Source organism: Sinocyclocheilus rhinocerous, unplaced genomic scaffold (genome assembly GCF_001515625.1).
Source record: "Sinocyclocheilus rhinocerous isolate Xijiao unplaced genomic scaffold, SAMN03320098_v1.1 scaffold1157, whole genome shotgun sequence".
Classification (NCBI taxonomy): domain Eukaryota; kingdom Metazoa; phylum Chordata; class Actinopteri; order Cypriniformes; family Cyprinidae; genus Sinocyclocheilus; species Sinocyclocheilus rhinocerous.
In genome coordinates, this window is record NW_015631716.1 from 705,610 (window position 1) to 730,593 (window position 24,984).

Sequence of the window (24,984 nt, forward strand, 5' to 3'; positions counted from 1 at the left end):
CATTTAACAACATCACAACAATAATAAGCAGATTCACTGTAATTTCATGTTAGTTCCCAGTTAGTCATTAGAATCTAATTTAACTTTGTTTCATTAAACAATACAGTTCATTTTAATCTTTTGAGTGAAACGTTTTTGCGTGTTTTAATAAAATGATCATAGCTGCTCGCTTATAAGCTCTCGGTTCAATGAGTCGAAGATGTTGACTCTGTTCGATTCAGTTCGTAAATTAATCGTCCTGTGAGAATGTTCAACTGATTCAAAAACGATTCAAATTAATGATTATTTCACTAATCGCACATCGCGTGCGTTTACTTTGGATAGTGCAAATCTTTACCAAGCGGTTATGGGGTCGTTTAAGGAAGGTCTATTTTTTACAGAACTTATTTTAAAGCACGCATGACATTAGGATTGGAGTTTACTAGGATTGAACTCGACGATGTTTTTATATGTGGTGGTAAATGTGCCTCGTTCATTAAAAGGTGTCTTCTGTATTGAAGGTGCAAGAGAAAAATTACATCACTGTGCAATTTGCAGCGGGTGGCGCTCTTCTTACTAACGAGGAAGTGACGCTACAAGCAAAGGCTTAAAGTTTTTTTTTTCTTTTCTTGAAAGCAACGCGAAAAAGATCTGGATCGCTGGATCTACGCCGCAGATGGTTTTAGAGGTAACGTAATGCGCAACACACAAAAAAAGTATTTTCCAACTAGATCCAGTTCGAATGTATTTCCACTCTTAAAACATAGATTTATGGCGAGTTTCTGCAGGACGTCGAAAAAAGACCTTGTGTTGGAGAATGAATTCGATTGGGTGGTTCCGTACTTTTGACAGAAACTATTAGATGCGCTTTTATCAGTGTTACGAGTGGCGAACTGTTCCACGTAAATACTTTTTTTTTTTTTTTTGCATGAGCACAGCGCTGCAACTACACATGTGAGCAACGGAAAGCGCTTATCAGAAGAACAGCTGTGTTGCAAAGTCTAACGATGACTTCTCTCGTTATCGAATGCAAGCGTTTCCTTTAAATCAGTGACCGTGTCAGTAGCGCCTATGTCAAATCTGTACCTGCATCACGATGGATCATGTTACTGTTGTGCAGCATTTGGTGCTGTTGCAACAACTGTCATATCAACTTGTGTCAACCTCCTTAAGCCATCACAATGAGTGCAGTCGTTCAACATCTCGGACAAAATCGGTTATGCACTTCCAGTTTAAGTTCTGGCTGGGAATCATGCATGCATTGTAACTATTAAATAGGCATGCATTCACGCGCCCATCTGCATTTTGTGATTTAGAATGCAAGAAGGCTGCCTGCATAAGGAATATGCATCTACTTGCAGTAATGTCTGAGAATGAGATTTTACACACCCGAATAGCATTCGAGGCATCGGATTGTTTATTGAGGCTGGTACACTCAGCTCATGCCATATCCTGGCCGCATGTCTGGTGGCTTTGCACTTTATTTTAAGGCACAGCAGAGAGAGCGTGCACGAACACTGACACGGTGAGGCCTATGGGTGTCTCCTTTCTCACGGCAGCACATGCTCGATCATGTCCGTGCAGCTGAGCCTCTGCACGCATGAAAAATGCTCCCGAGTTCTAGGCGTGAATAGTGTTCCACAGAGTTCAGAAGTACGTCAAATACTGTTAAAAAGGGAGTCTGTCTTACAACAGTTGCCTTGACACTGCGCACTCCATCATAATCATGTTGTTCACAATGTTCCATTTTAATATTGATAACAATCGTATCAGTGAGAATGGATTAGGACCGTTCATTGTGAGACTTTCTAATGTAATGTTACATTCAGTAGGGGGGAGTGGTTTTGTTTTCTTTCAGCAAAGATTGTGAAATGATATTCTCTTATTTGTTTGCTACATGGAAAAGTAGTTTAGAAATACACAATTTATCCCTAAACTGTGCAAATGAGTGTCAAGTACAAAGTGATATTACAACCCACGCCACTAGTGAGCTTGTAACAGTCATAAAACCTGGACATTTTGTAAGAGTTATGCATGTTTTTTTTTAGATAATCAAATCGTATACCGTAATTACTCCAATTTCTGTGCATTTGAAATGTTTTAATTTAAAATTTAATTTCAAAATGGCTAATAAAACTAACAAACCAATGAACCCTTTACACATTTCTGGGGTTTTTAGAAGTGGAAGTTGCCACAGTTGGGTAAACATCTATAGTGGTGAACAGAAACTAGAACCAATATCATTTTTGCATTCACATTTGTTTCGATAGCAAAAGAACAACTCCACAATAGCATTTCTGTGACTTTATGAAAGAGGAAAAAATATCAAGAGATTGATTATGATGGTCAGAAGAGAGAAAGATGTCAAATTTGCAGTAAAACTCTCAGCCGTTGTAGTAGAAACACTGATGCAGCAACGTTAACTAGTTTTCCGTAATTTTATGCCAAAATATAATGTAACTACATTATTAAAAAATGAAACTGTAAAGAACTTTGTGTCATCGTCGTAACAGTCCATCTAAAAAAAAAAAAACTAAAACAATTGTGCTTGCAAGTTTGAGTTAGTCACTCTCACAATTGTGGGAAATGTAGGTCTATACATTGTGCAAAATGGGACAATCTTTGTATCCGGTATAAGTGCACTGGATAGTGTTACAACCCTTCCCATCTGCTCAGACATGATATTTCAAGTTTTTAAACATGTAGAGGAAAAGCTTATGCAGATGTGTCATTCAACCTGCTGATTCAGATGATAATGATCACAAATTGAAATGCACTCATACTTTAACCAATTTTCCTGTATATTTTTACAGTATCTATAGGCTACTCTCATATCAGGAGGGTGGTGGTGATGATGGTGATTTTACCTCTGTAGCTCATTTCTTATTGGTTAAACTGTTGGTGTTACAACATACCTCCTCTTACAACACTGGTCTCCCCAATCCAAACAACTTTTGGCCTTTTTGTTATAATTAACCTCATACATATCTCTGATTCGTTGGCTTTCTGCTAGTTACAAGCTCTTTGCTCACTGACCACACATTGTAATTCATTCACTCGATTCAGGTATGGATGGGGATGTCTGGTACAAGCCATGCTTTTAAGAACGTTTCCCAGTGACGGAATTTCCCGCATGGCCTGTGCATTTGCTGTAAGCCCCGCATGGCAGAGGAAAGGCCTTATATGGTAGCGGAAGTGGGTGTGGCCAACGGGACAGTAGGCGATCACAAGACTTCAGCTGAAAGCGAATGTGTTGTTCCATACTTCATGTACGAGTGAACTACACTGTTTTGTGCGTTTTGATTCGCAGGCGCGTGCAATAATAACGAAATCGCGTGCAATTGTTTTGAAAAACGCCTCGCCATTTTGTCAAAGAAGCCCTCCATTTCCATTTCTCCGTGGTTTCGTTTGCACAAGGATCTATCTCTTGACTTGAATATTACTGGAGTGAGGTCAGCATTGCATGACTCAGTCGTGGATAAGCATGCAGTCATGTCTCTACTGTTGCATTGGACCTTGCAGTTGTTCTTAGGGTGACCTGAAAACAAACGCAGAAAATAACAAGTGTACGGTAAGGATAATTTCTAAACGCCTGATAATGTTTGGGACTGTTTAGCAAATCGAAATCATGCAATAGATATCATCAAGTTGTAGCAGAATTTTCGAGCGTGCGCTACGTGTGGCTGTTACTCTCTTGTAACACTGAATGCATGAACTAAACTAACCTGAGTTGACAACTAGGAAGGGACAGCAGGGGGGGCTTGTCATTTACCACTTTCATTATTTTGCTGCTCAGGCATGCTTCATAGGGTGTATTGTTGTCTCACTTTGTTGCAGTGTGACACGGAATTAGTGACTGGATAATCCCTTTTCTGCAACAAAGGACTTCTGGTAAATAGCGCTGAGCTGGCTTCACTAGGAAGTGGGGTCCAGGAAGGGCACCCAGTTAGCAAACACTCCGTGTCTCAAAATATATTGAGCTGTTTACCCAGACAGCTTTTTGAGGGGCTTGTATGCGCTTTTCGAACGCAACGCGGGCGTCACGCGTCGCTTTGCGTATATAAAACGGCGCGTTTTAAGTTAAAGGGTTAGCACAAAATGAGAGCTCTGTCATCATTTATTCACACGCATGTTGTTCCAAACCCGTATGACTTGCTTTTTTTGTGGCACACAAAACAAGATGTTAGTCTCAGTCACTTTTCACTTTTTGCGCGTCTTTTTCCACGAAATGAAAGTGAATGGCTGTCATTGTGCATAACATCTCCTTTTCCATGGAACAATTAAATTACAGTCATGCATGCAGGCTTGAAACAACATGAGGGTGAGTAAATGATGACAGCATTTTAATTTCTGGGTAAATATTCATTTAAAAGTAGATAAACTCTTGAAAAGTAGATAAACGCGTCTCGAGACCCCGTTCTGTGTCTACGCCCCCTAAAATGCTGTCTAGGCAGCTAGGTTTTGAGCCACGAGGGGAATTCTCGCTCATGCCTCACTCAGCATTTGAGTCTCTTCTGCATTCGTTCGCGGTTTAAATTAAGAACTAGGTACGATTAGGTAACCGTGCTTGACGTTACAAGCTTATTAAACTCGTTCTCTTGTCAACTGATAAAACCGTAGCTTGTGTAACCGTGCGTCGTTTTGCTAATGTAATGACATTCATGTGCGTTCACTGCGCGCAGTTTTCAGCAGAACGTCATGCGCTGGATTACGCGAATAAAAAATGTAATGCACTGAAATGTGTTAGGTAAACTTGACCTACAATATAACACTTTGCCTGGACGCTGGTTTGGTTAATGCAATTGTTGTTTACATCCCCGCGCTGTTAGGGGTGTTTATCATTGCGTTGCGACAACCCTGAGAATACTGCAGCTTTAAATGGCTGCTTGAGTACGCAGTATTTACTTTAATGTATGTTGAATTGCACGATATTTGATATATGATTTGGCCTAATGTAATTGAATGAATGTTTTTTTTTTTTTAACATTACTCTGTAAAATGTCAGATATTTAGTTTAGTTTTTTTTCCCAACAGTAAAACTGTGAACTTGAAGTTGGCTAATGTACATTTCCATTTAATAATGCTAAAAAACGGAGTAATTTCCATTTTATCCATTTGGATCCTTCTTTTACTTGTCTTGATAAAAATACCTGGTGTAAAAATTAGTGCAGTCAAACGATTAATCGCGATTAATCGCATCCAAAATAAAAGTTTTTGTTTACATTATGTATGTATGTGTACGGTGTATATTTATTATGTATAAATAAATGCACACATATACAGTATATTTTGAAAATATTTACATGTTTATACATTTATATATTCATATTCTTATATTTTATATTATATATAAATACATTTAATATATAAACATAACATATTTTTCTTAAATATATGCATGCATGTGTTTGTATTTATATATACATAATAAATATACACAGTATACACACATTATGTAAACAAAAACTTTTTTTTTGGATGCGATTAATCGCGATTAATCGTTTGACAGCACTAGTAAAAATATGTATTTATAATGTTTAGCTGGCAATACAAGTAAGAAACACGTGCATTAGAAGGATTCAGGTGCACAAAGTTTAAAGGGGTGGTTGATCAGCTTTTTTCCAAAGCTTGATTGTGTTTATGGGGTGCAGTGTAACGTGTTCATGCTTTGTTAAAAAAAAAAACACATTATTTTCACATATTTTACCTTTATTCTACACCGCTGTTTCCATTCTCGTCAAAACGGTCTGTTGAGTTCCTGGTTCTATGAAGACCCTCCCTCAAAAATACGCAATGGGCTCTGATTGGTTAGCGGGCTTAGTGTGTTTGTGATTCGCTAACCGCCTAGTGCACGTTGTCTAGAAACGTCATGCCCCCTTACCATTATGGGTAGTTGTGTGTTCCCGGGGGCGGGGTTTATGTGAACATCGGGGTTAGTGATGTCACAAACCCAGGAAGAAGCTTGTTGTAGTCCCTACCAGCCGTTTTTTGTAGTCCTTAAACAGCGATTTTTAAAAAAGAAAATATCTCCCTTTGCATTGAACTCTTGAGCGTCGTAACTTTGCAGACGTTGTTTATGCTCTAACAGCAATATTACACACTAGCTAAAGTTCAAAAGGTGAAATCATAATCAACCACCCCTTTACATTTCAGTGCTATTTTATACTAAGCATAGAGAACATTTTTGTTGGTCCTTGTAATAAAGCAAAAAGCCATGTGAGATGTGCACTACAGAGATTTTAGCACAGGCAATCAGTATTAGCAAAAGCAGAGACACTAGTGTACATTAAATAATTAAAGGATGATAAAAAATTCTTATTGAATATATAGATTAATCAATATGTTAAATCATCAGGTAGAGTGATTTGGTCTTATTTGTGTAGCTTATAATTTGCTTGCTTGCATGAAGATTTATATCTAATTTAAGAACTGTACTTTCATGAGTTGACTGTTTTGAAATATGCAGACATCTGAGATTATTCATTTGATTGCTACATATGCACATGCTCATAGCAGCATGCAAGCCCTCCATGATTTATGAGAGGAGGTCATAGCAGATTAATGATAGACTTTTATTGATTTTGATGTTAATATTTGAATGCTAATGTGTGAACTTTGGGGGGAATTGCCTTAAAACATTCTCATTGTGAAACTAGGCTAGTATATTTTCACACTCTCTGTGGGATTATGTGTGCAACTGTACATCTCGCCTCGTTTTACTTACTTTCACTGTTGCCCTCTCTGCACACAATCCAGAAACAATTATTTGCGGTAGAGTGCACATTTTCCCCTTACTCACACTTAGCATTCTCAAATATGTGTCATCTTGGTTTGTTGGTTGCTAAGATTAGTCTGTTACTTTCTGTGCATACTGAACAAATTACCTGCAGTTTGTTACACATTGTTTTATTATGTGCGCTAAACTGCTAATGTCACAGCTCGCCCAACCCTTAACAAGCCACCTTTCCCTTTCAAATTCTGTTCTCTAGGGCTCTATTCATGTCATTGCTGAAACAGCTATTTCAGTAAACCCCCACTAAGCCCAAAGTACCGTCTCTGAAGGCTAACCATAATGTTTGTGACCGCTTTCTTCTCAGGTTGTCTCCAATGAATGAGCAACAAATTAACCTAAAGACTTCTCAACCCAGCTTGACATCCCGGAAGCAGAAGAGTTGGCAGTGAAGACGAAAGCAAATGGACATGTTTGAGCTACACCATGCTGAAACTTCTATTTCTGCACAGGAGATGCTGCAATTTTTACTTTTAAAGCTTACATGCATTCCTACCATGTTGAGTAGATTTGGATGACCATTAAGTATCATAAAACCAGTTAAGGGTTCTTTGTCAAGAGCGATACTCTTAAGACTCTTCATCAAACCAGAGAAAGCTTTGTGTGGTTTGGGGATTTGAACTCTTGTCTCCTTAACCTGCCACTCCACCACTCCCCAGAATCTGTATTCATGAAAGTCATGAGTTTGCCACCTCAACAGAAACCAAACGCAAAGAGGACAGGCAAGCGCATCACTTTCTTTAACGATCAGGGTGTGGAGATGAAAGAGGCCTCTCAGCATTCAGAGGCCTACTATGGCATTGGGGTCCCTCCCTCAGGGCCAGGCCATAATGACAGTGGAAGTGTGGAAAGTTTGAATTCAGAAGCACCACATACATACCTCAATTCTGTCATTTTCAGCCCAGAGAAGGGTGATCAAAGCCGTGGGCACTACCAACAGATGATGCCCATGAAGTGGCCACATCAAGACCCATCTTTGCAGCCCCAACAGCGACCAAACAATTGGTCACAGGGTATGACAACTTGGACCCAGAACTTTGGTCCTTATTTGGAGGCTCAAACTGCTTTTGTACAGCAGATGCATGAGAGCATGTCAGTACAACAGCAGCAACATAAGTCATCAACTATTAGGGCAAATGAAAAACAAGGGGCTAACATAAGTGTAGAAACCTTTAGGGATACAATCAAACCTGGCCGGGGCATGGATTGGGAACAGCAGCAAGCCTTTCAGCAAACACAAAAGCCTGGAATGTTAAATCCACAGCAGCACGGACAGTCCACCACTGGGAATTCCGTGTTGCAACCCTTTCAGGTAGCTTTTGGACAGCCCAAGCAGAACTTGGTATACTATCAGGCAGTTCAGGGCAATCGGACCTTGCCGAATTTGAATTCCAGTACACAGACGAATTCCCAACTACAGCAGCAACTACAGCAACAGGAGCAACGGCGACAAATAATGCTTCAACAACGGCAGCAACAGCTGGAACAGCAGATACGACAACATGCGCAGCAGCAACAGGCATTTCAGCATCAAAAACAGCCACAACAGATGCCACAATTACAGTTACAGCAACAAGCACAGCAATTAAAACATACTCCACAACAGCAACCACCACAACAACATATGCAACAGATTCAACCAGAACAAGACTTGGTGCAGCAGCAACAAAAGTCTGAGCAACTTCATCAGAACCAGCATGTATTGGAAAATTACTCTGATGGCCAGCAGCCACATGCTTCTTCACTTGATCAGCATCACCCCTCATTACCAGGACAGTCCCAAGAGACAACTGATCCCCCGTCAACACAGACTCAAGACTCTGTTCTTCAGCCTCCCACTAATGTTCCCCAGCGATCTATCGAGACCCAACAGCCTGGGCCCCGGAGATCACGCCGGCTTTCAAAAGAGGGTGGAGGCCCTGTTTCAGATAACCCATTTGTCATGCCGACTGATCTGCATAACCAAGACTCTCAGAACGGTACTTCTGAGACAAATGCTGTGCAAGACATCCGGGCCGCTCCAACAGGTGTAATCCAGAGCACGCGACGTAAGAGGAGGGTGTCACAAGAGGCCAACCTGGAAACCTTGGCTCAGAAGGCTTCGGAAAGGGAATCTCTTCCCTCACGTAGTGTCAAGGTAAGACACCTGCCAGTTTTTCAGTCAAACATGTTGGAGAAATTAAAATACATTTCAAGCAAGCAATTGTGGTTTTGCCAGTTCATTGTTATATACTGTAGTTAAGATGAAAAGTTGGTCTGTGACTTAAGGATGACAAATTACCCTTAGCCAAGGGAAGTTGACATCATTAACATCTGCTTAACACAGTGAGGATGCACTACCTGTTTCAAATGCGTACAGGTTCTGCAGGTTTCTCAGTTGATAGGGGAGTGTAAAGTTAGTACACGCACTGACTGTCGCCATTAGGTCACATGATCTCTCGAGCCAAACAAAGGCTTTTCCACGCTACTATCTCCTGATGGACTCCTCATACAAATACCGGCAAGTGCACCCCACCCTCAGCCCACTGGCCCTCTTGAGGGTGTCTTAACATTGATGTACATATAGAGCTACATTTCCTTTTGTCGAAGTCCAAAAGCACAGCTCTGTGCATAGCTAATTGTGATTTTTGCAGTCCCATTGAGTCTCTTCTTTTTTTTTTCCTCTTTGGAATAGGAGATTAAGAGATTTCATCCTATTGCAGTAGATGTTGCTTATATGGACTAGTGTTAATTGCTTGGTTTGTTCATTCTTTTATTGCACATAGAGAATTAGCACAATTAGCAGTCAAGTTTAACAAGGGGATATAAGTGTTTCTGGGACACGCTATTTAGTTCACTTTGCTTTTCCTTGTTACATAAACTTCCTTTGAAAAGGACAGCAGCACTCCCTTAAGACATCCATCCGATGATAACAAAGAAAGGGTGTGTGTACATATACTGTTGATCTGTGGGCCAGATAACATACAAAACATACAAAGAACGGTCCAGTAAAGAGACTGTAGTTAAAGCAAATCTTAGGTCAGCTGATTCCAGCTCCTTGAAAGGAATAGGTACATAATTCAGTGAGGTTTTTTTGGTCTCATGGTGATGACGGGTGTCACTTTATGCCTCTAAACCTCCCCTACTCTTAAATGCAGGCTGAAAACAGCTCTTGCTCAAGGGTGAGTGAGCTGTAAAGGCTTCATGTACTAAGCTGAATACCTTAGCGGTGCCAGTAAGGCTGGAGTTCAGATAAGACAGGCCACATCCTCAGGGATTTCTAGATTTTCACACAACTTCCAGTTAGACACTGTAGTAGTGACGCATATTGCATTGCATTTTCCCACAACATTGTCAGTGAAGTTTCAGTAGTTTTATTTTCCTTGCTGTCATGTCTTGCATAGAGTTAGCAATGAGGAGAAACAGGAATTGCTCTCACAATAAGGGAAACAAGGGTTTGGTGCTCCTTCCAGAATGCTTTTTTTCTGAGTCAAACATCAATGTGTTTTTTTTTTTTTAAAGAGGTTTTGAAATTTGCAGGCATTGTGAAATTGCTAAGAGTGCCTCTTTTGTATGGTTCTTTTTAAGTTCCTGTTTTGTGGAGAAGTATGAATGCAGTTCAGTAAACCTAACATAGAAGGAACCCCTTCTCTAATCATTAACTTACCCAAAGGAGAGTCACATTATATTGAGATATTGTCCTGTGCTGGCATGCTGTTATGTTATTCACTTGTGACAAAGATCTATACATCCTCATGCAGTCTGCTGCTGATCTGCAGGGCAAGATGTTTCTTCCTGGAGCAGAAATGAGGTTGCAGTTGATTCATTAATATGTTTTTGAAAATCGTCTTAAGCTAACCTAATTTCCTGTATGATTTATCAGCTTTTAAAGGGATAGTTTACCCAAAAATGAAAATTAGCCCATGATTTACTCTTCCAAGCTGTATAATGGCAGTGAATGGTGCCCCTGTTTTTGAAGCCGAAAAACTGCATCCATCCATCATAAAACTAATCCACATGACTCTGGGGTGTTAATAAGGGCCTTCTGAAGTGAAAAGATGCGTTAGTGTAAGAAAAATATAGATTTAAAAAAAATGTATAAACTGTAATCTCCAGCTTCCGGTCGCTCAAGCAGGCGCGTTCACGACAAGGCGTTCGAATGTATGACGTAGGCGTAGCGGAAGGCGCAACGTAAGCTCCGGGGAGAAGCGTGTAGTCTCGCGAGAGTAAGCTCCGGGGAGAAGAGTGTAGTCTCGCGAGAGTAAGCTCCGGGGACAAGAGTGTAGTCTCGCGAGAGTAAGCTCCGGGGACAAGAGTGTAGTCTGCCGAGAACCAAGTTTTGTTTACAGCACAGGGAAACCACGTGAACTTCATCTGTAGTTTGTGCCGCCACCGTTGCAGCGTCCTCCATCTCGCGGAGTTCCTGGTCGGTATACTCTGGTTCAAACAAATATGGCTGGGCAAAAAACTCATTCTCGTCTTGCCTTATATGGAAATCCTCTGACATCTTTGCTTTCTCCTCTGGGTTAGACTTTATTTCGATAGTCCACTTTAGACATTCTACTAACTATAAGTAACTTTATAACTACATGTCAACTATTGTCGTGAACGCGCCTGCTTGAGCGACCGGAAGCTGGAGATTACGGTTTATACATTTTTAAAAATCTATATTTTTCATACACTAACTCATCATTTCGCTTCAGAAGGCCCTTATTAACACCCCGGAGCCGTGTGGAGTAGTTTTAAGATGGATGGATGCACTTTTTTCGGCTTCAAAATCAGGGGCACCATTCACTGCCATTATACAGCTTGGAAGAGCCAGGACAATTTTAAATATAACTGCGATTGTGTTTGTCTGAAAGAGGAATGTCAGACACGCCTAAGATGCCCTGAGGGTGAGTAAATCATGGGCTAATTTTCATTTTTGGGTGAACTATCCCTTTAAGCACTCTCGCATTTCTTTCATGCATATCAATTATGTCTACAGAGCAGAGGAAGGGTGCACTCTGCAGAGATTTAGAACTTTTGTTTGACCATTATCTTGACTGTGTTAATCCTGTGTTTTCAGCAAGAGCCACACAGGCCCTGGAGCCCCCCTGTTGCCCCGACAGGTCCAGGTAGAGGTGCAGCTGAGGTGGATCAGGTGAGTTCCAAGCGGCCCAGAGATGACAGCTTCATGCCATTGGTCATTCCAGTCTCTGTACCAGTAAGGCAGACTGATTCCTCGTCCCCGGATCACGAGCAAGCCTCCCTCTCAGCTAGTTGGCCCTCACGGCCTTTGGGCATCCATGGCATAAGCTGCTCCGATTACAAGACTTCTGTGATTGTTACACGACGACGTTCACTGAGGAACTCTCTGTCTGAGAGCACGGGCCAGGTGAGTTCATAAACTGGCCAATCTTATCAAAACATTAAAGTTAAATGCCAAATATCTCTCTCTCTTTTTGCCTTCTGTTCTATTCCATCCCCCTCTGTTAAACCCTGGATTCCCCAATAATCCGCAAATTTCTGTTGACTCCCCCCACCTCCCCGTCTATTCTCTGCACCCTAATCCAACCTTCCCCTACCCCATTTCACTACCAGATTTATGAGATCTGACAACACTCACTAAGATCATCCAGATTGCATATGGTGTATGTATTTTAGAGGGGTTTCTGCACTACCCAGCTTGCCAACATCTGATCTCTTCTACAGAATGGTGGAGCAGAGAGCGGAAGTGAAGCTGACGGCAAATTGGCCAAAGCCAAACGACGGCCTCGTCCAGAACCGCTCTTTATACCTCCACCCAAACTTGGAACTTTTATTGCCCCACCGGTCTACTCCACTATCACACCTTACCAGAGTCACTTACGTTCACCTGTCCGATTGGTCGACAACCCCCTCAACATGCCGCCTTACACTCCCCCACCCATCCTCAGTCCAGTTCGAGAGGGTTCGGGTCTTTACTTTTCCACCTTCCTGTCGGCTGCCGCTGCAGCAGCAGCAAATAATCAGGGACTGCCCCCACCTGCCACTCCCAAATCTGCCACCCGCAGCCTCCTGCGCTCCAGTGAGTTCCTTGTACTATCTCTACAAAGTGCATTGATAAAATTCATTAAATTTTGACAACCAAATGCAACCTAAAATCTAAACTTAAGTACTGTTCCAAAACCTAGTAGGCTACCTTCTAAGGAAAATGAAGTAGAATGAGCTGCCTACTGTTTGTAACAGCTTAAAGTGCTGTAAGTAGGCACCTCATTAGGGTTTGGAACAGACTTAGTATACCTAAGATATATGTCCTAACAAGCCAGGATATATGTAATTAGACATAATTGATGTGCATATCATGAATAGGAGGACATTTAATAAGAAACACTGTTTACTTTGCATCTAAGTACAGTCTTTTTGTTTGTATATGTCCAGACAGCAGTGATATAACCCCTCCAGTTCTCTCTGCTATGAGTGAGGCTACACCTGTCAGCATTGAGCCGTAAGTACATACACTTATCAGATAACACCCCCACACATTACGCTTCAGAAATTTCTTTAATTATCTTATGCTTCTGTCCAAATGATAACTTCCTTTACTTGGTTAACATTGCCTCTTTTATTTTGCTGCTTGCTTACTAGATTTCATTCAGCCGACTGAAAGTCAGTTGTCTGAATAATTGATTGTTTCCTCACATTTTATGGTAGTTATTAGACAATACTCAATGGAGTAGCCCAGAAATCACTTTATTTTCGGTACAGTGCTGCAGCCATACACAGCTTAAATGTTGACAGTGTGAAAGCACAACGTGAGCCTGCTGTTGAAGATTTGCTGCTGTTTTGTTTACACACTGCTAATGCATGTGGTGTAAACAGGCCTTACCGTGCTGTTATATGTGACCCTGGACCACAAAAGTGGTCTTAAGTGTAAATTTTTCGAAATTGAGATTTATACATCATCTAAAAGCTGAATAAATAAGCTTTTCATTGATGTATGGTTTGTTATGATAGAACAATATTTGGCCGAGATACAACTTTTTGAATATCTGGAATCTGAGGGTGCTAAGAAATCAAAATATTGAGAAAATCACCTTTAAAGTTGTCCAAATGAAGTCCTTAGCAATGCATATTACTAATCAAAAATTAAGTTTTGATATATTTACGGTAGGAAATTTACAAAATATCTTCATGGAACATGATCTTTACTTAATATCCTAATAATTTTTGCCATAAAAGTAAAATCTGTAATTTTGACCCATACAATGTATTTTTGGCTATTGCTACAAATATACCCCAGCGACTTAAGACTGGTTTTGTGGTCCAGGGTCACATATTGCTATTATTTGATTGTAAGTTGTAAACTGTAGACTGCAGATGCAAAATTCATGGTTATAGCTTGTATGTTAACAGTTAAGCTGGTTGGGGAGCTATTATGTCATGCATACATGGAGTATTTCAGAGCTATTTTCTTAAGAACAGAGTAGGTGGGGGATGGTGGCTGAACAGAGGGAATTATGGGATATCTTCTCTGACTGGTACCAGCTGGTTTATCTAATGGTCAGAACAGTGTTCGGTTGAAATTCTTTCTCTCTTACATACTCAGACACGCTCTCTATGAATGGCTGCAGATCTCTTCATTTTGGAGTTGGCCAATGCACTACGAAAGCACATCCTGGAACAAAATAATAAAACACAATCTGTCTTGCCTTATCCCCAGACCTTGGCAGTCAGATACTGGAACATTTGGCTTTGAAAAACATGGGGTGTTAATTTTATGCAAATACCCATGGTCAAAATCGACTCTCATGAATCCTTGAGATGAGCAATAAATGAATTCAAACGGCAGTCTGAAACAACTTTGATAGTATTTGGTTCTGATTAGTGAACCAGACACCTTTAGAAACCTATAGAATTACCTGAAGTGGAATGCAATTGTTTTTAGGAATTTCTCATTACATAGACATGTTACAGTCGCAGCACTAAGTTGTGCCTCATGTTTTGCTTCCAGTACACTTTGAACCACAAATATTCCCCTTTAGCTAGCAGTGCTTGTGACCCCTGACCATGAAGCCTTCTGGAGATCTATCTTTGTAGTTTCTCAAAAAAATGTTCTTCAGGCTTTGCATGAACTTCATGTTAATGTTTCACTCAAATTGTTAAGCTAATAATAATAAAAAAGTGAGTAAAAGTGTTCAAATAAAAGTATTTGAAATTAGAAAAATGCAGAATAGAAACATTTTTGCTAGTGGTCTGATTTAGTTTGGATTTCTGCAGCAGCCTGTTTATATTCACTCTCTCTTGCAGTCGGATAAACATTGGATTGCGGTATCAGGCGGATGTCCCAGAGCTGAGAGAGCGCTCGGCAGCGCAGCACGACCTACACAAGGCTGAACTGTTGTGGGCGCCACTGGCCAATACTGAGCAACAGCAAAGAGGTATACAACTTACACAATACCACGTTAATTTCCATTTTTTTAATTCATTGAATTGAATGAAAGGAAGTTGCAGGAATATGTTCTGCAGGTTGCCTTATTTAAATTAAATCTGCATGACCATATGTTTAACTCCATGTCTTTCCTGGACCTTCTGTGTGTCCCTGCAGTGGATGACCTCATGCACCTGGCGTGCTCGAGTGCGTTGTGTGGAGGAGGGACCAATCAGGAACTGGCCATGCACTGCCTGTATGAATGCAAGGGTGACGTCATGGTGAGTGTTGAGCAGTAGCACACTGGCATATTTTAAGTGCACTTCCTGCTGCCTTGTGAACCAGTCAAAGCTGTTTACGCCCGACTGCACCTTTTCTTAAACTGCTGATTAATAAGAGCGATAGATGAAGGGTTTATCATATGAGTGGAATATATCTGAATTATTATTATTATTATTTTTTTGAGTCATCTAAGGATTTCTTGGTGACATCTGTGACAGGAAATATCAGTTTAGGGACTGTACTCATATTTGACTGAATTAAAAGGAAATTATGTGGAATTATGAATTGCAAAGCCTGAAAAGACAAAGTGTCCATGTGAGTAATGTGTGCAAAAGCAGTACACGCACTTGGAAAATTTAGTTTTTCTTTGAACAGCATTTTACCAGAGGCCATTCACATTCACATGCCAACATGCATATGACAAAGCTATTAATTTAAAGTTTCAAGGGGTCCAGGCTTTAAATTTACTTTCCAGTCAAAAAAAAAAATAGATTCACTTGATTATTGTGATTTATCTGAACAGCATATCGTGTAATTGAATCTGTTTTTAATCAGTTGGCAGCCATGGTTTATTTATTTATGATAACTGATTTGCAACTGCGGCCTGCTAATTGGTGACCCCTGTTTTATGAAAACACAAATGGTATGTGTTTTGATATGATTCTTTTCAACGTTCGCTCAGCTGAGCCAGCAGCTGCAACAACACAACAGCCAGCCGCTTACTGCTGAGCTGTCACACCGCCGCCATAGCAACCACCTGTCAATCACAGGCTCATATCCAGAACGACACACTGAAGATGGCTAAATCATGTGCGTTGTACTTCTGAGCCAAATCTCAATCATGCTTGAGTTACACAGCAAAATAATAAGCTAATTGTTGGTTTGTGGTTCGTATCACATGTGAACCACTTCTGCAGAACCTGAAAGTTAGCTCAACTCTCTTAGACGTTTGTGGTGTTGATTGAGTGTCAGTGATAAGAGAGATGCACTGACAACTGGTTTCAGGTTGTTGCTTTTAATAGTTTGATCTTGTTGCATCTATGGTTTTGTAATTGCAAGTTGCAAGACCTTTAGTTGTTTGTTGCTTTGTGTTTCATGCAAATCAATTATTTGTGTTAGCCATTATTACATGGTCTTGAAGCAGATATTTTGACAGATTAATAGGTATGTCAGACAGTAATGGGGTTCAGCAGCAAATTTAAATCCCGAACAGATTGGCCCTGCGATGAAATCTGTCATGTGTCATGAGTTATAACAGTGATTTTATTTTTTTTATTTTTTTCAGAAATAACTTTGAGTTTGAGTTATAACATTTTGTAAGAGCATGAGTATAAACACGAGTCTGTAAAAGCCAACTAGATGCGTTTTCTTGCTCAGTGTCATGACGTGTAATGTCTCTGACAAACTCTGTAGTCCATATGTTATTAATGGCCTTTTTCAGGACATGTACAAGTGCACATGCTTCAACATGTTGAACTTTGGTTGTCCAGATCATTAAAAGTTGAAAAAAGGCCATATATAAGAAAAAACTCAAGTTAGAGCTCGATGACCCAGAAAAGACTGTGGTGTCCTCGATTTATCGCACCCTGAGAGACTGTATGGTGGAGAAAGGCAGAGAGAACAAGCGGGTTTATCCAGCGACTTGCACAGCTGGGTTAAACGCCAAAAAACGTCAAAAGCCTTTTACACATGTTGTTAAGGATGTAGCATTGGTCTTGCAGAATTGCATCTCTCCTGCCCTCATTAATCTCTTCATATCAACTCTAGGGCATAACATGTCCTGACCTGTGTTTCTCTAACTTGTGACTATGTCTCTGCCGGTTTTGTTTCCTCAACCATGCTAATTTCACTTCATTCATTTTTCAGGGAGCCCTCACCCTTCTGTTGTTAAAAAACCCCATCTTTCCCAAAGCGCACCCTCTGGCTGACTACCACTACTCTGGTAAGTCCCCTCACTGTCAAGCACACTTTCCTTTTCTTTCACTCTTTTATTTTTATTATTTTTTTGGCCAAGGTGATGTGAGTTAATCCATACGGCATGCGGTACCCCATCACCCCCTGTGCTGGCATTCCAAACCATGCTCCGTGTCTCGGTTATAAACAAAAGCAGCTGAGTGGAGTACAGCGGAGGGGGGGTTCGACTGAGAGATTGCTGGGTGACTGAGTGGGTTGCTGGGTAGAGTACGGGAGGAAAGGAGGGGGAGTGTGTCTGTGGCATGTTGTTAAATCCTAGGAGAAGACAGCGGCATCATTATTTGTCTGGACATGTGTGTGCTGGCTGTTTGCCTCCTCTCTGTCCTTTGTGTGTGAATGTGTTTGTGTTAGCGGGTGGGGGTGCTCTATTAGAGGATAGGCTAAACGGACAGCAGCCTCTATCTGATTCTGTGCACCGCTTGTCTGTCCCACACAGGCTCTGACAGCTGGACGCCAGAGGAACGACGTTTCTTCAACAAAGGCATTTCTGCCTACAAGAAGGACTTTTTCATGGTCCAGAAACTGGTACGTACAGGTTTGAACAAAAGCCTAACAATGAGTGTCAATCCCCCACACAAATCAAATTGTGGCATGAAGAGAAAATGTCATATTTAGGGACATATATTATAGAGAGTTGGGTCCATTTGGCTTTCTACTACTTAGTAACCACCTAGACCATCGTAGCAGCACTTTAACAGCAAACTACAACACCCTAGCAAGCGCATAGCAATGCACTAAAACACTTAAAACATCCTAGCATTATCCTTACATCAACCTGTAACATCCTAGCAACACCTTCCAACTGGAAATTGGAACTAAATATGCTAGGAATTCCTTGGCAACCAAGCAGAAAATCCTAGCAATGCCTTAAAAACAAACAGAACACTCTAGCAACCACATAGCAATGCACTAAAACATTCTAGCAATGCACTAAAACATTCTAGCAATAGCAATAGCCTAACGTCTACCTGAAAAATCCTAGCCAGTGCTGGGTAGATTACTTACAAATTGTAATCCATTACTGATTCCAAATTACATGACAAAAATTGTAGTTAGTAGTATAATCCATTACATTACACATTTTAGGTAATATAATTAGACTACTTTCTGATTACCTTTGGATTACTTATCGAACTTGTTTTTTCTCATTGATTTAAATATGATAATCTTGTACCATATTTAGGGCTGTGCAATTAATCAGCAATGAATCGCCTGCGATTTTGAACAGGATTTTGTGTAGCTTGTCAGTTATCTACGGCTCTGTGTAGTAAATGCCGCTCCATCTGAAAGCACGTGCTGGAGATTTACTACTAATCACCAGAAGCGGCTTTACTGACGAGATTCGCATGAAAATCGCATTTGATTTTTTTGCCCAGCCCTAACCATATTGCTATAAAATAATATATATAAAAAATATATATATTCCATTTGTTGTTATTAACAACGTGTAATGCATTAAACATTACATTATATGAAGGTTTCCCAAACTAGAGTCTGTGAAGGAACTGAAAATTTATATAAATCATTTTAAAATAACAATCAAAATAAAATATCTCACAAAATTAAACATCCTGTCATCCTAGCAAACAAATAGAACACTCTAGCAACCAGTGAGAAAATTTTCAAACAGAGGTTCTAAAACACTCAGAACACCTTAGCAACGGCATAGCATCACCCTAGCAACCACCGCTGACAGCCTAGCATTATGATGGCAAGTTTTGCATGGGTTACAGTTCTAGTGAATTCTGATAATGCTGAATTGTGTTGACGTTTGACTTGAAGTTGAGCTCCAAGACAGTGGCTCAGTGTGTGGAGTTCTACTACACGTATAAGAAGCAGGTGAAGATCGGCAGGAACGGTACACTCATTTACGGAGAAGCAGAGCCACCAGAGACTAAACCCACAACAGAGGAGGAAGTGGACAACAAAGTGAGTTCCTGTGGCTTTTGTGTCTACATGATCCTGGGTGATTTAATGGCCTACAAACCAGTGGAGCATCAAAATGTTTGTTCTCCTTCAGAGTTCACAGAAGTTCGAATCACGGAAAGAAGACGAGGAGAGCAGGAAGTGGGAAGGGTCATGTGACGGGAAACAAGAAAACAGCCCAGGCAGGGTGACACAATCGCTACAGGCCACTGAAAATGTGAGTTGGGCGGGGGGTTGATTTGCATGAGGTTGCAAAAACACATGGTGTCTGTAGAAAATTATATCATATATATCCCGGTTCTGGCCTACTTGAAATAATAAGAAAACTGGCCTGCAATAGTCATGTGTACTTCAGCACTGTAGGCTATTTATAGCGCCATCTAATGGTATACCTCTTTACAAGCTTAAATGGTTTATCCAGTGCATAGTGCACTTAGTATAGCACACTCATTAGAGACCGTACTGCTGGAGTAACCTGCAGTTTACTTGCTGAAGCGCACAATGGTGAACTATTACCAGATCTCTTTCACTGCACCACCTCTTAGTTACCACAGTGGAAGTTCCCTTTGTCTAATATCTGTATGCATTCAGCTGTGGTTGCAGTAAGTAATCATTTGTTTCCTGTTAGGCTGCTGCCGTCTTGGTTTTAAGAAGTCAGGAGAACAGCGCTAGAGATCCGTCCACGTTGGGGGTCAGTCATCATCCTCCTCCACCACCACCACCATCTAAACACCGCTCCGACACCACAGGCCGGAAAAGCACTGGCAATACAGGAAAGGGACAAACAAACCAAGAGGGTGAATTCCCCTGCAAGAAGTGTGGCAGGTCAGTTTATTGGGATACACACTCAATTTATGCAATTTACTAATGATAATAGTGTAACACATTTTTTGTTTATTATTTACCTTATTTTATTTACTTAAGCTTGTCTTTTATTTATTTTAGTTTTCCCTTAATTTAAAATGTTTGCTTATTTATGTATTTATTTATTTACTTATTCATTCATTCATTCACTCATCAGTTTAACTATTTATTTATTTAAAGTTACCTTATTTTATTTAAATTGTACCTTACTTTATTAAAATTTACGTTTTATTAATTAATTTATTTAACCAATCATTCATATATTTTACATTTACCCTGTATTTGTTTATTTTTATTTATTTATTTATTTTAAATTTACCTTATTTTTTTTACCATAATTAATTCATTATTGTATTTATTTACGAATTTTATCCCTGTTGTTCTATGCCATTAAATTTATTAATGGCATAGTTTATTACCTTCTCCAAACTTTACAATGTGAACTACAGTGTTGGGGAGTAATTAACTAAAAGTTGTAACACTACTAACTTAACCACATTTTTCAGTATTGTGACGGTAGTTCACAACAGTGTAACAGTAACAAGTTAGTTTCTCCAACGAGTAGCATGTAGCTTGACAAAACATTTTAGTTTTCTTTGTTACATTGTATTGTGTGTCCAGCTTCACAGTCAAGCAAACTGAGGTAATAAATCAAAACACACTTACAAAGGCCTTTTTCACCTATGTAGCTTGGGAAAGATTCATTTCAGTGAATCTGTTCATTTAGATGGTTCCTGTAAATGAACCTGTTCAAAAATGATTCACAGATTCAGTTGCTGGACAGAAGCCCTTTAAGTTAAAGGTGGGGTAAGCGATTTCTGGTAGCCAATGTTGACATTTGAAATCACCAAAACAAACACGCCCCTACCCCAAAAGGGTCTCGCCCCTATTTTGATAGCTCCGCCCCACACATACGTACGCAACCCAGGCAACGATTAGTTCTGTGAAACAAAGCAAAACCAATGTTACACCGTGTCTACACCGGACGCGAGTGGCTCGGCGCGACAAAATACTATAGAACTCATTATAATCAGTAATGCTGTCTACACCATAGATATATGTATATACATATCTATGGTCTACACTGGTCTACGCAGCACAACATGACAAATCTCCCGACAGAAAACTGCTGCTGCGTTCTATTCATGACGTATTGACACAAATTTCAAATGATTTTCAACAGTCGCTTTGTCGCGTCCAGTGTACTAGACAGACTTTAGCTGTTGCGGCGCAGACACGGTGTTACTCACCTATCCAGAAGAAACAAAACAACCTCAGCGTCCGATCGCAGGCCTCCGCTCCTTGAGTTCTCTCCAGCGCTGGAAAGCTGGTCCGATATTTATACGGGTCCTACTTCTTGCCTTGTTGCCTTAAGCCTTCTTTTGTTCTGCAGACGTTTTCCTCTTTTGTTTTTTTATCCGCCATCTCTACCTTTCTGTCGCTCGGCACGCTAATGTGAGCACTAAACGCTCTCTCCTCCACATCATGAGTAGACACGCCCCTTACTGCTGATTGGCTACAAGTTTGTTTTGCTATTCGGCCCGAATCAGTTTTCTAAAGCGTTTTTGAAAAATCGCTTACCCCACCTTTAAATGCTGCTGTTCATCAGTTTTTAGTGATATAAATTAGGATTTTTTTACTTTGTACAAACATATTGTTTTTGTTCCAGATAAATACTTTATGAAAATAAAATAAATTGAGTTATATATGCTGAAGTTTCAAAAACTAGCTTTCTCAACACTGGTGAGTTGTGCATATCACTAGACGACATGCACTGGCAGTGTGGTCCTTTCATGCAGCTGATATATAGCTGCTCATAAAAAGACCAGGGGTCTTCCGAGGAATCAGTAAAGCTTGGCGGCTCTTAGGTGTTACATGCGTCAGGGATCAGTCTAGTAGTAAGCAGTAAAAAGGCAACATCTGATTTTGATTGGAGATTTTATCCATGGCAACAGTCGGCTTGTTAAAATCAACAGTCTCTTAGCAACCAAGTCCATGGAGATGTTGAGTGCCACATTCCGATCCGTACATATCAGCGTGTGTGTGTGATTTCAATACACACGTGTGCTCTTTTATCTTCTACTAAGAAGTACTGTGGCAGTATCTGGATTATCACCATATTCATATACCATGGTACTCTGAGGTCTTTTAGAATGCTATTGTATAATCAAGGAGCCAGTATTTATGGTGAGTTAATGTACAAATGAATTGTAAGTTCACAAAAAATTACTTGTATTTTTCCAAACTCGTATGACTTTCTTTTCTTAAACACGAAGACATGTATTCTAATATACCACAAAAACAACACTAAAGAAGTGGCTTGTGCTGTGTATTCTAAGTTGTCTGAAGTCATATTATAGCTTTCTATAAGAAACAAACCAAATTTGTCATTTCACTAAAATTTTTGACTGGCCCATGACTGTCCTTGGCAATTTCAAGAGAAAAGTAGCATGTTTGATTCATGAACAAATCATTATTTTGAGTCGAATCTGTTTTAAGATTTGGTTGATCCAGTTCACAAAACCCTTCTGAATAATGCGTTCACAAATCCGGCTGATTTCGTTCTCACGTTCAATCATTGATTTGTGTCTAATCATTGAATCTGCTTACCTGATTTGTGAACAAATCAATTCTTTTTAGTCAGATCCTTGCAGTGAATCAGTTGATCCAGTTTACAAAACCGGTTTGAGTGATTCATTCACGAGTCCGGCTAATCCGGTGCTCTTGGTGATCTGCATGTCTGATTTGTGAACAAATCATTCATTTTACTCAGCTTTTTGCAATGAATGTGTTTATCCAGAACCTGTCTATGTGTTGTATTCACAACTCTGACTAAACAGTTTCTTTAGTTCAGCTTACTGGCTCAGTGATCTGTGTGTCCAGTTTGTGAATGAATCATTCTTTTGTGTTAAATGCAATGAATCGGTTGAATCAGTTTAAATGATTTGCTCATGAAGCTGAGTCGGTGAGTTGAACCAGATATGTCAGTGGTCTACATGTTCATTGGATCAGTTAATATAGTCCACAAAATCTGATCTGGTTCTTAAGTTCAAATCACTGACCTAAAGATCTGAACACTGTGTTTTCACCAGGATCTTCTATAAAGTGAAGAGCCGCAGTGCTCACATGAAAAGTCACGCTGAGGCAGAGAAAAAAGCGGCTGCGCTCCGGCAGAGGGAGGCCGAGCAGCAGGCGGCAGCCGCCATGTTGGCCGCCCAGCAGAACGGAGCGATGGGGGATCAGAGCAGAACGAGGAGAGCCAGCAGCGATGACTCCTCAGAGGAAGAGGAGGATGCAGATGATGAAGACTGGCGCTAGCTAACAATCTCTTTCGTATGGCCAAGAAAAAAAACTATTTATTTTTAGTTTACCAGCCAACAAGACCCATCCCAAAAGAACAGTTTCAGGGACTGGCTCACTCCCGTAGAGTGTTTGTGTGAGTGCGTATGTGTGTTACGTGTATATGAGATGGACAAAGACGGAGACCAATGCTGTAGAAGCATTCAGGGGCTTAATGTTCAGACATAGGGCTATTGGGAGTGTAAGCCATCTCAGTGTGAATGTGTGCGTGTGTCTATAATATGCACTTTCGGACTCATCCAACACACACTGATCTGACCGCAGCACATCTATCCAGTGTCTGTGCACAGAACTCACTCACTGTTCTCCTGTGAAACAAACCATTATGGATTCAGTGCTGTGGACGTAGAGGGACACAGAAGCAAGTGTGTGTGTGTGTTTAGTCTTTTCCTCCTTTTTTCGAAATGAATACGACGGTATCTTTCTCTTCCACGTGACTGCCAAACGCTTGCACAACTGCGCTTGTACGCCTGGTCTTGATCTCCAGTGCTGTAATTTTAGCCTTTCTGTTTTGAGTATCGTAAAGGTAAAGTTCATCCGAAATGGAAAATTCTGTCGTTTTCTCACCCTCGTGACATTCTAAACCATTTTTTTTTTTTATTAACTTTTTCTTCAGAACACAAAATGAGATTTAGCAGAATGTTCATGCTGTTCTTTCTCAAGTGTTGCCTAAGGGCTTTCAATCTTTAAAAAGGACAAATATAGAACATCATAAAAGTGCACCAAAGAACTTTTACGCTATAATATTCCAAGTCTTATGAATAGATTTGTCTAAGAAACAGAAAGAAATCTCGACTCCTCTTGACAGTGTTATTTAAAACAAAAACTATAAAAAATCTTTTTCTTTCATTGATGAAGCTCAAATAAAGTTATATATTAGATGAAAAAATTTAATATTGTGTAAACAAAAATGACTAAAACTAAACCTGAAATTAAAGATAAATATATAACTAAATATAAATCTAAAAGCTAAATATAAATATATAAAAAATTAATAATGACAAAAATGTAACAAAATTACGAACACAAACTAAAATGTAAATGTAAACTGAAAATATAAAAACAAAAAGGTAATTCAAAATATTAATGAATACAATACTTACATAGTACTATAATATATTATACAATGGTATATTAATTATACTGAAATAACACCGCAGGGTACCAACTTTATGTATATGCACACATGGGTGGTATTTTTAATGAATAATGACTTAATTTTATATTTTTTTTAATCACAAATTTATCGTATGACATCAAAAGACTATATATACAGTGCACGAGTTGAATAGACATTTTATGGTGCTTTTTTTGAACTTTTTAGAGCTTGACAGCAGCCCTATTGGTACTATATACTTTAATTTCATGATCAGCCTGAACATTCTGCTTAACGTCTCCTTTTGGTGTTCGCCGTATAGAAAGTCTTACAGGTTTGGAA

The 24,984-nt window shown here is 39.9% G+C and overlaps 2 protein-coding genes across 4 annotated transcripts in view; both read left to right on the forward strand.

Moving 5' to 3' along the window:
• LOC107741854 (transmembrane protein 62-like) overlaps nt 1-9,454 on the forward strand; it is a 28,353-nt gene extending 18,899 nt beyond the window's left edge. Inside the window, exon 15 of the mRNA XM_016554661.1 lies at nt 9,444-9,454. The gene's annotated coding sequence lies outside the window, so the exon portion shown is untranslated. The remainder of the gene's footprint in view (nt 1-9,443) is intronic.
• Nucleotides 463-24,247, forward strand: LOC107741852 (ELM2 and SANT domain-containing protein 1-like). 3 transcript variants are annotated; one of them, XM_016554658.1, is made up of 13 exons: nt 463-667; nt 7,077-8,906; nt 11,817-12,125; nt 12,443-12,797; nt 13,151-13,217; nt 15,020-15,150; nt 15,318-15,421; nt 17,289-17,364; nt 17,833-17,921; nt 19,179-19,325; nt 19,417-19,539; nt 19,951-20,147; nt 23,279-24,247. In XM_016554658.1, exons 2-13 carry the CDS (start codon nt 7,440-7,442, stop codon nt 23,502-23,504), a joined length of 3,291 nt encoding a protein of 1,096 aa, XP_016410144.1. In that variant the 5' UTR covers nt 463-667; nt 7,077-7,439; the 3' UTR covers nt 23,505-24,247. The 3 variants fall into 3 exon arrangements, with proteins under 3 accessions (XP_016410144.1, XP_016410143.1, XP_016410145.1); XM_016554657.1 differs by lacking the exon at nt 463-667 and adding an exon at nt 3,176-3,550; XM_016554659.1 differs by lacking the exon at nt 463-667 and adding an exon at nt 3,783-3,870.
• Nucleotides 24,248-24,984: the final 737 nt, after the last annotated feature.